General features: G+C 45.9%; 1 protein-coding gene across 10 annotated transcripts in view; it reads right to left on the bottom strand.

Annotated features, from left to right (window-relative positions):
- ppfibp2b (PPFIA binding protein 2b) overlaps positions 1–13,582 on the bottom strand; it is a 108,477-nt gene that overhangs the window by 76,138 nt on the left and 18,757 nt on the right. For all 10 annotated transcript variants that reach the window (XR_006838533.1, XM_046347072.1, XM_046346965.1 and 7 more), the window contains exon 2: positions 12,745–12,846. Coding sequence is in view for 9 of the 10 variants with exons in the window: in XM_046347072.1 (XP_046203028.1) it covers positions 12,745–12,808 (64 nt within the window). In the remaining variant the exon portion in view is untranslated. The remainder of the gene's footprint in view (positions 1–12,744; positions 12,847–13,582) is intronic.

Raw genomic sequence — 13,582 nt, 5'->3', positions numbered from 1 at the left:
ACATAGTACCTAAATTTCCCGACCAACCAGTGCTCCCGCACATTGGCTAACCGGGCTATCTGCATTGTGTCCCACCACCCGCCAACCCCTCTTTTAACGCTTCTGCTACTCTCTGTTGATCATATATGCATAGTCACGATACCTACATGTACATACTACCTCAATAAGCCTGACTAACCGGTGTCAAATGTCTTTTTACTGTTGTTTTATTTCTTTACACACACACACACACACACACACACACACACACACACACACACACACACACACACACACACACACACACACACACACACACACACACACACACACACACACACACACACACACACACACACACACACACACACACACCTTTTTTTCCTGCACCATTGGTTAGAGCCTGTCAGTAAGCATTTCACTGTAAGGTCTACTACATCTGTTGTATTCGGCGCACGTGACAAATAAACTTTGATTTGATTTGATACAATTATGGTCAGATTTGCCAAATGGAGGGTGGGGGAGAGCTTTGTATGCATCTCTGTGTGTGGAGTAAAGGTGGTCTTTTCCTCTGGTTGCACATGTGACATGCTGGTAAAAATGAGGTAAAACTGAATAAATTCAACCACATCTTTGTTTCATCACAAAACCAGAGAGCAACCTCTGTCTGGTGAAGTCCACAAAGCATAATGCATGTTGTCATGCAGGTGAAAGAGGACCCAAAAGCGACTTGGCGAAAACAGAGTCTTTAATCCAGTAAAGTGAATACAATCAAAAAAACACAACTTTCACTCGAAATGACGAGGACAAACTGGAGACTCGATCATGAACAGCAGGTGAACAGCAGGTTGCCTCGGGAAGGCACTTGAACCAGACAGACTCAGACACCTGCTCACCACGCAGCATCTGAGGAAAACACGACACGACAGGGCGATACACAAACACAGCACGGTGAAATCTAGACAAGGAACCGACAGGGCAGAAACGAATAACAAGGAGAGAAATAGGGACTCTAATCAGGGAAAAGGATCGGGAACAGGTGTGGGAAGGCTAAATGATGATTAGGGGAATAGGAACAGCTGGGAGCAGGAACGGAACGATAGAGAGAAGAGAGAGCGAGAGAGTGAGAGAGGGAGGGGGAGAGAGAGGGATAGAAAGAGGGAAAGAACCTAATAAGACCAGCAGAGGGAAACGAATAGAATGGGGAGCACAGGGACAAGACATGATAATAAATGACAAAACATGACAGTACCCCCCACTCACCGAGCGCCTCCTGGCGCACTCGAGGAGGAATCCTGGCGGCAACGGAGGAAATCATCAATGAGTGAACGGTCCAGCACGTCCCGAGACGGAACCCAACTCCTCTCCTCAGGACCGTAACCCTCCCAATCCACTAAGTATTGGTGACCCCGTCCCCGAGAACGCATGTCCATGATCTTATGTACCTTGTAAATAGGTGCGCTCTCGACAAGGACGGGAGGGGGAGGGAAGACGAACGGGAGTGCGAAGAAAGGGCTTGACACAGGAGACATGGAAGACAGGATGGACGCGACGAAGATGTCGCGGAAGAAGCAGTCGCACAGCGACAGGATTGACGACCTGGGAGACACGGAACGGACCAATGAACCGCGGAGTCAACTTACGAGAAGCTGTCGTAAGAGGAAGGTTGCGAGTGGAAAGCCACACTCTCTGGCCGCAACAATACCTTGGACTCTTAATCCTGCGTTTATTGGCGGCTCTCACAGTCTGTGCCCTGTAACGGCAAAGTGCAGACCTCACCCTCCTCCAGGTGCGCTCACAACGTTGGACAAACGCTTGAGCGGAGGGAACGCTGGACTCGGCAAGCTGGGATGAGAACAGAGGAGGCTGGTAACCCAGACTACTCTGAAACGGAGATAACCCGGTAGCAGACGAAGGAAGCGAATTGTGAGCGTATTCTGCCCAGGGGAGCTGTTCTGCCCAAGACGCAGGGTTTCTGAAAGAAAGGCTGCGTAGTATGCGACCAATCGTCTGATTGGCCCTCTCTGCTTGACCGTTAGACTGGGGATGAAACCCGGAAGAGAGACTGACGGACGCACCAATCAAACGACAGAACTCCCTCCAAAACTGTGACGTGAATTGCGGGCCTCTGTCTGAAACGGCGTCTAACGGGAGGCCATGAATTCTGAATACATTCTCGATAATGATTTGTGCCGTCTCCTTAGCGGAAGGAAGTTTAGCGAGGGGAATGAAATGTGCCGCCTTAGAGAACCTATCGACAACCGTAAGAATCACAGTCTTCCCCGCAGACAAAGGCAGACCGGTAATGAAGTCTAGGGCGATGTGAGACCATGGTCGAGAAGGAATGGGGAGCGGTCTGAGACGACCGGCAGGAGGAGAGTTACCCGACTTAGTCTGCGCGCAGTCCGAACAAGCAGCCACGAAACGGCGCGTGTCACGCTCCTGAGTCGGCCACCAAAAGCGCTGGCGAATAGACGCAAGAGTGCCTCGAACACCGGGATGACCAGCTAACTTGGCAGAGTGAGCCCACTGAAGAACAGCCAGACGAGTGGAAACAGGGACGAAAAGGAGGTTACTAGGACAAGCGCGCGGCGACGCAGTGTGCGTGAGTGCTTGCTTAACCTGTCTTTCAATTCCCCAGACTGTTAACCCGACAACACGCCCATAAGGAAGAATCCCCTCGGGATCAGTAGAAGCCACAGAAGAACTAAACAGACGGGATAAGGCATCAGGCTTGGTGTTCTTGCTACCCGGACGGTAAGAAATCACAAACTCGAAACGAGCGAAAAACAACGCCCAACGAGCTTGACGGGCATTAAGTCGTTTGGCAGAACGGATGTACTCAAGGTTCTTATGGTCTGTCCAAACGACAAAAGGAACGGTCGCCCTCCAACCACTGTCGCCATTCGCCTAGGGCTAAGCGGATGGCGAGCAGTTCACGGTTACCCACATCATAGTTGCGCTCAGATGGCGACAGGCGATGAGAAAAATAAGCGCAAGGATGAACCTTATCGTCAGACTGGAAGCGCTGGGATAGAATGGCTCCCACGCCTACCTCTGAAGCGTCAACCTCGACAATGAATTGTCTAGTGACGTCAGGAGTAACGAGGATAGGAGCGGACGTAAAACGTTCTTTTAGAAGATCAAAAGCTCCCTGGGCGGAACCGGACCACTTAAAACACGTCTTGACAGAAGTAAGAGCTGTGAGAGGGGCAGCAACTTGACCGAAATTACGAATGAAACGCCGATAGAAATTAGCGAAACCTAAAAAGCGCTGCAACTCGACACGTGACCTTGGAACGGGCCAATCACTGACAGCTTGGACCTTAGCGGAATCCATCTGAATGCCTTCCGCGGAAATAACGGAACCGAGAAAAGTAACGGAGGAGACATGAAAAGAGCACTTCTCAGCCTTTACGTAGAGACAATTCTCTAAAAGGCGCTGTAGAACACGTCGAACGTGCTGAACATGAATCTCGAGTGACGGAGAAAAAATCAGGATATCGTCAAGATAGACAAAAACAAAGATGTTCAGCATGTCTCTCAGAACATCATTAACTAATGCCTGAAAAACAGCTGGCGCATTGGCGAGACCGAACGGCAGAACCCGGTACTCAAAATGCCCTAACGGAGTGTTAAACGCCGTTTTCCACTCGTCCCCCCTCTCTGATGCGCACGAGATGGTAAGCGTTACGAAGGTCCAACTTAGTAAAGCACCTGGCTCCCTGCAGAATCTCGAAGGCTGATGACATAAGGGGAAGCGGATAACGATTCTTAACCGTTATGTCATTCAGCCTCGATAATCCACGCAGGGGCGCAGAGTACCGTCCTTCTTCTTAACAAAAAGAACCCCGCCCCGGCCGGAGAGGAAGAAGGCACTATGGTACCGGCGTCAAGAGACACAGACAAATAATCCTCGAGAGCCTTACGTTCGGGAGCCGACAGAGAGTATAGTCTACCCCGAGGAGGAGTGGTCCCCGGAAGGAGATCAATACTACAATCATACGACCGGTGAGGAGGAAGGGAGTTGGCTCGGGACCGACTGAAGACCGTGCGCAGATCATGATATTCCTCCGGCACTCCTGTCAAATCGCCAGGTTCCTCCTGAGAAGTAGGGACAGAAGAAACGGGAGGGATGGCTGACATTAAACACTTCACATGACAAGAAACGTTCCAGGATAGGATAGAATTACTAGACCAATTAATAGAAGGATTATGACATACTAGCCAGGGATGACCCAAAACAACAGGTGTAAACGGTGAACGAAAAATCAAAAAATAAATAGTCTCACTGTGGTTACCAGATACTGTGAGGGTTAAAGGTAGTGTCTCAAATCTGATACTGGGAAGATGACTACCATCTAAGGCGAACATGGGCGTAGGCTTCTCTAACTCTCTGAAAGGAATGTCATGTTTCCGAACCCATGCTTCGTCCATGAAACAACCCTCAGCCCCAGAGTCTATCAAGGCACTACATGTAGCACCCGAACCGGTCCAGCGTAGATGGACCGACAAAGTAGTGCAGGATTTTGATGGAGAGACTTGAGTAGTTGCGCTCACCTGTAGCCCTCCGCTTACAGATGAGCTCTGGCTTTTACTGGACATGAATTAACAAAATGTCCAGCAACTCCGCAATAGAGGCACAGGCGGTTGGTGATCCTCCGTTCCCTCTCCTTAGTCGAGATGCGAATCCCTCCCAGCTGCATGGGCTCAGTCTCTGAGCCAGAGGAGGGAGATGGTTGCGATGCGGAGCAGGGAAACACCGTTGATGCGAGCTCTCTTCCACGAGCCCGGTGACGAAGATCTACCCGTCGTTCTATGCGGATGGCGAGAGCAATCAAAGAGTCCACATCTGAAGGAACCTCCCGGGAGAGAATCTCATCCTTAACCACTGCGTGGAGTCCCTCCAGAAAACGAGCGAGCAGCGCCGGCTCGTTCCACTCACTAGAGGCAGCAAGAGTGCGAAACTCAATAGAATAATCCGTTATGGACCGTTCACCTTGGCATAAGGAAGCCAGGGCCCTAGAAGCCTCCCTACCAAAAACTGAACGGTCAAAAACCCGAATCATCTCCTCTTTAAAGTTCTGGAACTTGTTAGAGCAATCAGCCCTTGCCTCCCAGATAGCTGTGCCCCATTCTCGAGCCCGGCCAGTAAGGAGTGAAATGACGTAAGCAACCCGAGCTCTCTCACTAGAGTATGTGTTGGGTTGGAGAGAGAACACAATCTCACACTGCGTGAGAAAGGAGCGGCACTCAGTGGGCTGCCCGGAGTAGCAAGGTGGGTTATTAACCCTAGGTTCTGGAGGCTCGGCAGGCCAGGAAGTAACAGGTGGCACGAGACGTAGACTCTGGAACTGTCCAGAGAGGTCGGAAACCTGAGCGGCCAGGTTCTCCACGGCATGGCGAGCAGCAGACAATTCCTGCTCGTGTCTGCCGAGCATGGCTCCTTGGATCTCGACGGCAGTGTAACGAGCGTCTGAAGTCGCTGGGTCCATTCCTTGGTCGGTTCCTTCTGTCATGCAGGTGAAAGAGGACCCAAAAGCGACTTGGCGAAAACAGAGTCTTTAATCCAGTAAAGTGAATACAATCAATAAAACACAACTTTCACTCGAAATGACGAGGACAAACTGGAGACTCGATCATGAACAGCAGGTGAACAGCAGGTTGCCTCGGGAAGGCACTTGAACCAGACAGACTCAGACACCTGCTCACCACGCAGCATCTGAGGAAAACACGACACGACAGGGCGATACACAAACACAGCACGGTGAAATCTAGACAAGGAACCGACAGGGCAGAAACGAATAACAAGGAGAGAAATAGGGACTCTAATCAGGGAAAAGGATCGGGAACAGGTGTGGGAAGGCTAAATGATGATTAGGGGAATAGGAACAGCTGGGAGCAGGAACGGAACGATAGAGAGAAGAGAGAGCGAGAGAGTGAGAGAGGGAGGGGGAGAGAGAGGGATAGAAAGAGGGAAAGAACCTAATAAGACCAGCAGAGGGAAACGAATAGAATGGGGAGCACAGGGACAAGACATGATAATAAATGACAAAACATGACAGCATGTAACAAACAATAACATGACCTACAGCATGGTCAAGCAAGTTAATGTTTCCATCATTTTCAGACAGCTAAACAACTATTTATTTAGAAGCATGTAGAGTTACCGCAAATCAGGAGCTGCCTCCACTAAAACAGGAGCTGCCTCCACTATTCCAGCACCATTTCAACTTCAACATTTCAACATCATCAAATCACCTATGCTTAGTCTAATACAGTGACAACTAAAAGATACCAAAAACAATAAGCTAAATATCATGTGGAAGGACCTCGGCGTTACTCTGGACCCTGATCTCTCTTTTGAAGAACATATCAAGACCATTTCAAGGACAGCTTTTTCCCATCTATGTAACATTGCAAAAATCAGAAACTTTCTGTCCAAAAATGATGCAGAAAAATTAATGCATGCTTTTGTCACTTCTAGGTTAGACTACTGCAATGCTCTACTTTCCGGCTACCCGGATAAAGCACTAAATAAACTTCAGTTAGTGCTAAATACGGCTGCTAGAATCCTGACAAGAACCAAAAGAAATGGATCATATTACTCCAGGGCTAGCCTCTCTACACTGGCTTCCTGTCAAAGCAAGGGCTGATTTCAAGGTTTTACTGCTAACCTACAAAGCATTACATGGGCTTCCTCCTACCCATCTCTCTGATTTGGTCCTGCCGTACATACCGACACGTACGCTACGGTCACAAGACGCAGGCCTCCTAATTGTCCCTAGAATTTCTAAGTAAACAGCTGGAGGCAGGGCTTTCTCCTATAGAGCTCCATTTTTATGGAACGGTCTGCCTACCCATGTCAGAGACGCAAACTCGGTCTCAACCTTTAAGTCTTTACTGAATACTCATCTCTTCAGTGGGTCATATGATTGAGTGTAGTCTGGCCCAGGAGTAGGAAGGTGAACGGAAAGGCTCTGGAGCAACGAACAGCCCTTGCTGTCTCTGCCTGGCCGGTTCCCCTCTTTCCACTGAGATTCTCTGCCTCTAACCCTATTATAATAATATAATAATAATAATAATTTATATGCCATTTAGGGGCGGAGTCACTGGCTTACTGGGGCTCTCTCATGCTGTCCCTGGAAGGGGTGCGTCACCTGAGTGGGTTGAATCACTGATGTGGTCATCCTGTCTGGGTTGGCGCCCCCCACTTGGGTTGTGCCGTGGCGGAGATCTTTGTGGGCTATACTCAGCCTTGTCTCAGGATGGTAAGTTGGTGGTTGAAGATATCCCTCTAGTGGTGTGGGGGCTGTGCTTTGGCAAAGTGGGTGGGGTTATATCCTTCCTGTTTGGCCCTGTCCGGGGGTGTCCTCAGATGGGCCACAGTGTCTCCTGACCCCTCCTGTCTCAGCCTCCAGTATTTATGCTGCAGTAGTTTATGTGTCGGGGGCTAGGGTCAGTTTGTTATATCTGGAGTACTTCTCCTGTCCTGTTCGGTGTCCTGTGTGAATCTAAGTGTGCGTTCTCTAATTCTCTCCTTCTCTCTTTTTTTCTCTCTCTCGGAGGACCTGAGCCCTAGGACCATGCCCCAGGACTACCTGACATGATGACTCCTTGCTGTCCCCAGTCCACCTGACCGTGCTGCTACTCCAGTTTCAACTGTTCTGCCTTATTATTATTCAACCATGCTGGTCATTTATGAACATTTGAACATCTTGGCCATGTTCTGTTATAATCTCCACCCGGCACAGCCAGAAGAGGACTGGCCACCCCACATAGCCTGGTTCCTCTCTAGGTTTCTTCCTAGGTTTTGGCCTTTCTAGGGAGTTTTTCCTAGCCACCGTGCTTCTACACCTGCATTGCTTGCTGTTTGGGGTTTTAGGCTGGGTTTCTGTACAGCACTTTGAGATATCAGCTGATGTACGAAGGGCTATATAAATACATTTGATTTGATTTTATTTGATGTGGCGGTCCATTCTTCCAGTGGTGATTTTAGCATGTAAATCTTGGAGGGGCAAAAAAAGAAAAAAGTGGATTGCATACCAGCAAAGCCACAACACAACACTAAACAATACATTAATTTCACTATAACGGTGACAAACGGTGCCCACAAACTGTTAGGGCCTACATAAAGCAATCCCAACAGCAGTCCTAACATCTTACCACTGCTACACCTGGATATCAGCGGAGCCTTGTCTGGCAGCGAAACAGTTCATTCAGCCTCATTTACTGCCTTTAAAAAAACATAGCTGATATGGCTGACATGCTTAAACAAATGTGGTTTCTAATGACAATTGAGATGTACAAACTATGGTATAAAGGGACTACAATTGGATAAGAAGCAATCCATAATTTCGATTAAGTCATTAATGAGCGAGCTAGGATGGAAGTAGTCAATATAACAATTTGTTCAGCACTTTTGAAAGGGACAGCATTCAGAAAATGGGCCGTTCTTACCATGTTCTCCCTGTACACCTCGTCAGAACCGTAGGATAAATAATGGGGGCATATATAAGCAGACAATGAAAGCTCTTACAATATTCAATGATTACATTTCTCTAAAACAGGTTATATGCTACATGTGCACCACCAAGTCAGAACAGTAGGAAAAATTAAGAGGGGTAAATAGACGAAATGATTAGGGTGAGGCACATGGGCTACTAACATCTTACTACACAATATACACTTAGTATTACTTTCTTAGCTACAGTATACATATCTTCCTGGCATATTACATAATTTACGCAGCAGTATTAGAATACATTTTTGGACTCACCTTGTCGTGGTGCGCTGGTCCTTCGAATTATGATGACGTCATTGATCTTCAGGTTGTAGCTCTAGAAAGAGGCCTGATTTGCAATTCCGAGTTGGATGTCCTATTTTCCCAGTCGGAGCTCATTTATTCCCGAGTTCCCAGTTGTCTTGAACTCACTGAAGTCAAGTTTTCGCAGTTCCAAGTTAACAGTTATTTTGAGTGCTGCTCAAATCATGCTTCACTGACAGCATGGGCAATGTTGGATGTTTATCAATTTAAACTTGGAACAGAGCCCCTTAATCCCAGATTTGGGACCACACAGCCACTGATTCCTTCCAAATCACTCATTGTTGAATTTGTGATTCCCAACTTGCTGTGTAATGTTTATGTCCAATGGCCGATGAGCACCGATACGTTTTATCTGTAATTTATCTTCATTATTTCTCTTCATATGACAAGGATTAAAAAGGATTTGCCAGTAGATTGTCGACTTGATTTATGATGATGACTGCTAGCTAAGATTTTCAAAGTATGATGTTGACATGTCCAATCAAAGCTACTGTTCATATAACATGATTTGACGTAATTTTATCTGTGGCCAATGACCTTGAGCCTTCTTGGATGGGCACTTCTAATGTAACTCTATGGCAGCACCCAAAGGGCTAGAATTTTCGACTTGGCGGTGACGTAGTGTCCCCATGAGTGACAGAACACTGAGCCAATCACTGGCTTGCCCCATTACCACAGAAAGCACTGAAACACCTGCAATTTGGAGCTGCCTTACTCAATAAAGCAAAAGTGACCATGTTTATAGGTGGCTTAATTAACTCAAATATATATATTTGTTTTTTTTTTACATTGTTTGCAAACTATGTGACACATGAAATACAGAAAGACGACTGATAACCGAATATAATTTGTCTTATTTATTTCTTAGTACATTTTTTGGGGAAGCCTGGCTTCTCTTGACATCCATGAATACACATCACTGCTGAACAGTAGGCTACAATTCCATTGACTACAACACCTGTTCTGCCAGTCCCATTCTATTAAAGGTCCCCAAAGCACACACATCCCTGGGTAACTCCTCTTTTCAGTTCGCTGCAGCTAGCGACTGGAATGAGCTGCAACAACTCAAACTGGACAGTTTTATCTCAATCTATTCATTCAAAGACTCAATCATGGACACTCTTACTGACAGTTGTGGCTGCTTTGCGTGATGTATTGTTGTCTCTACCCTCTTGACCTTTGTGCTATTGACTTTGCCCAATAATGTTTGTACCATGTTCTGTGCTGCTACCATGTTGTATTGCTACCATGTTGTTATGTTGTGTTGCCATGTGTTGCTGCCTTGCTATGTTGTTATCTTATGTCTCTCTTCATGTAGTGTTGTCTCCTGTCGTGATGTGTGTTTTCTCCTATATTTATAGTGTATTTATATATATTTTTTAATCCAAGGCCCCTGTCCCCGCAAGAGGCCTCTTGCTTTTTGGTGGGCCGTCATTGTAAATAAGAATTTGTTCTTAACTGGCTTGCCTAGTTAAATAGAATAAAACAAATTTAAAAACGTGCCAAAGGCCTATTTGAAGACGCCATCTTGTGACTGTTGAATAGCCGTGGGACTTCCATCATGCTCTTTTACCACTTCAGCAAATCTTTCCCTAACATTACATTTCTGGCCCTCCCTTCTCTTTATTTTCAACTCTTCTTTCACAGCTTTTCTCTTATTGAATTAAACTCCAACCGTTTAGGCTTACGCAGTAATGCCCGATAGCCTAGAATGATGAAATAAAAACCTCAATGTAGCCCATAGATAGAAATACATTTTATAGGCACTTTTTCCCTCTTTCTCGTTCTTTTCCTCTCCCCTTTTTACTCTCATCCACACAATATTTCATGATCATAAACCCACCCTAAACCCGCCCGCCCCGTGAATACAACGGCAGGGACAGCGGGTTATGAGTCAACCCACGCATCACTAATACAGAAGGCTAAGTCAAACTCTGTGGTCAATTCCAACGGCTGTCAGAGTGGCAGGTCTTTCACTCTCCACAGAGACTGATGTAGCATTGAGTTGTTCTGTTGATCCGTTTAGTCACAAACTGGCATGTTGAGCTTCATCCCCCACAGTCTATTTAGATGACCGACTGCATTAAACATGAACCCTTTATTAGTTCAATCATGTTGGCAATAGCTGAGCTTGCTGCAGGGAGCTCAGCTCAACCCTCTACAAATTCTTGCCCCTAATTTAACAGCCACACACACATACAAATGGATGTGGGCACATGCCCCCACACACACAAGCACACGCCCACACACACACGCCCGCACACACTATCTATGTTTGACTGTGCCTTCCACCACACTAATACTGCATAGATTCCCTAAATAGGACTCATAGTGTACATGCAAGAAAGAGGAAAATGCCATTAAAACACACTTATATTTTGAGAGAACATCAAAACAGAACAGACTGATCTAATTTCACCTGTAAATAAGCCAAAATTGAAATAAAACTCTGAAATTGTGAAAATTATGATAATGCCCTTTTTGGATAAAGCGTCTGCTAAATGGAATATATTATCACATTATCAGTGTGTATCATGTTAATGTTTTATCTGACTGTGTGGCTTAGTCTTGTGGGTCTAGTATTCTGTTCATGGGGACAACAGAACGTAGGCTAATGTAGCCTACATGTTGTATATATGGGAAAAATAACATGTTGCTACTATTTACTAAATTGTTATACTAATTACAATATTTTCTAAAACAAGTAAATGTAATAATCTAATCTGATATTTAGAATTTTACTTAAAAAGTAAGACTTCAAGAGATGGAGTTCAATGGAATTGGAAATGCATTCCGTCTAACGTGTTACAAACCCATCTTAGTTCAAGTCTATGGAGTCTATAGTAAACCGTCTGAGGATGACAGGGGGAACTGTCCAGGCCCCCAGTGTCCAGTCTAGAGTGGGAAGTCACGAGCTCTTCTGGTCTATTACCGCGTAGCAACCCAAAAGTTTTGGGAAAGCCTACGAAAAATGATGTTTGCTCTAAAATGTGTTTGTTATGATCAGTTTAATCCCCACTGTAAATTCTTTAAAAGTTTGCTACAAATCGAGATATTTAATTAAATAGTGATTCATTCTGACATGAACATTTGTCATCACACAGGACCATGTGCTGACATAGACCAATCATTGGCCGGTAGGCTACGAGGGACGAGGCTCTCTCAGGCAGGATGAAAACAACTACATCGACCATGATCCTTTGCTAGTATCGGCCACTTTCACCGTGATCCTTTTTTTTTGTGCCATTCAGACCCATTCAGCAATATGACCCATTTCAAATTGAATATGATCCACTTCATGCCCCATCGGGAGTGTTCCATGGGAATACGTGGATGACGTCAGCGCTAGAGACTATTTACTGGTTTCAATGTCTATGGAATTGTTACAGCACCGGAGGTTTGTGGAACCTTAATTAGGCAGGATGGGCTCGTGGTAATGATTAAGTGGAATGGTATTAAATACATCAAACACATGGTTTCCATGTGTTTGATGTTATTCCATGTGCTCTATTCCAGTCATGATTATGAGCCGTCCTCCCCTCAACAGCCTCCTGTGTGTCACATGCAGGGCTGATCTGATGTTTTATTCAGGACCTCATTTCTTTACAGGGTAGCCTTGCTTAGTCTGCTCCGTTTCTCAGCTTTTACCTGTCTGGCAGTGGCATGGTGTGTTTCAAGCCCACACACGCCAGCAGTTAAACCGGTTTGATATAAGGTGAACCAATCACCTGAACCAATCACTGTGTACAAAGACAGTATAATGAGGCAAGGCCCTTTCTTTCAAAAGAAGTGAACTAGTTTCTCAAGTTTGTTTTATATTCCAAATTGACGTCAGAGTCGTGTGAAAATACACAGATCTTTTCAATGGTGAATCAAACAACCATAGTAAACTGTGGGAGAATGTATTAGATGTAGTAGGAAGAGACAATCACTTTTACCTGCGATGATGTCATCCATTTGCTCCAAGGCCGCCTCCAACATGTGACTTGCATCTGAGGCCATGGCGACAGACTACTGCATCAGCCTCTATGCTTCGTGTCCTGGAGGGAAATATAAACACTGTTACATTTTAAGAAAGAGGAATTCTAAATATAATATAATTTAGCATTGAAAACATTGTACAGTCAACATTAGTTAGAAAATATATGTCATATGGTACAAATTAGCCACGTATAAATAAACACCTGAACGGAGAACTGAGGATCAATTGTACTGCTGTGATATATTCTCTATTGAAACGGTATCAGATACAGTATGTCCTTGTAACATGCTGGTTCCTAGGCATACAATGCAATATGATCCCATTGGCTAGGCCTGGTACAGAGACTACTGGTATATTCTCTGGGCCATCCCTATCAATAGGACAGAGCATGGCTCTGTACAGCGGACCCCTGTTCTAATGAGGCCTCCAAACCACCCAGCAGGGTCTCCTCCCTCTGTCATCCTGCCTTACAACCATCAGCATCTACCCTCTTAAACAGAGAGAACAGCCCGTCCATTGCCTAACCCCCCAGGTTACGGGATCTAAACACACTGTGAATGTCTTTGTTCTTTCAGCTGTTGATCGAGCTGATGGTTGGTGGCGTTGGGGTATATCTCCATTCCACTCAACCATCACTGAGTTGGGAGACATTCACAAGGACCCAGGTCTGTTTTCATTACGGCTCAAAAGGGATCAGAGTGAAGCGTGACGGATAAATTGATTGCTGCGTGACGGATAAATTGATTGTTGTGCCAAGAAATAAATCTGTCTCACATCAACCTATGATGAGTTCC

The sequence above is a fragment of the Oncorhynchus gorbuscha genome, linkage group LG01 (genome assembly GCF_021184085.1).
Source record: "Oncorhynchus gorbuscha isolate QuinsamMale2020 ecotype Even-year linkage group LG01, OgorEven_v1.0, whole genome shotgun sequence".
NCBI classification, from domain to species: Eukaryota; Metazoa; Chordata; class Actinopteri; order Salmoniformes; family Salmonidae; genus Oncorhynchus; species Oncorhynchus gorbuscha.
Note: the sequence above shows the minus strand (reverse complement) of the source record. Positions and strands in the feature narration are given on the sequence as shown.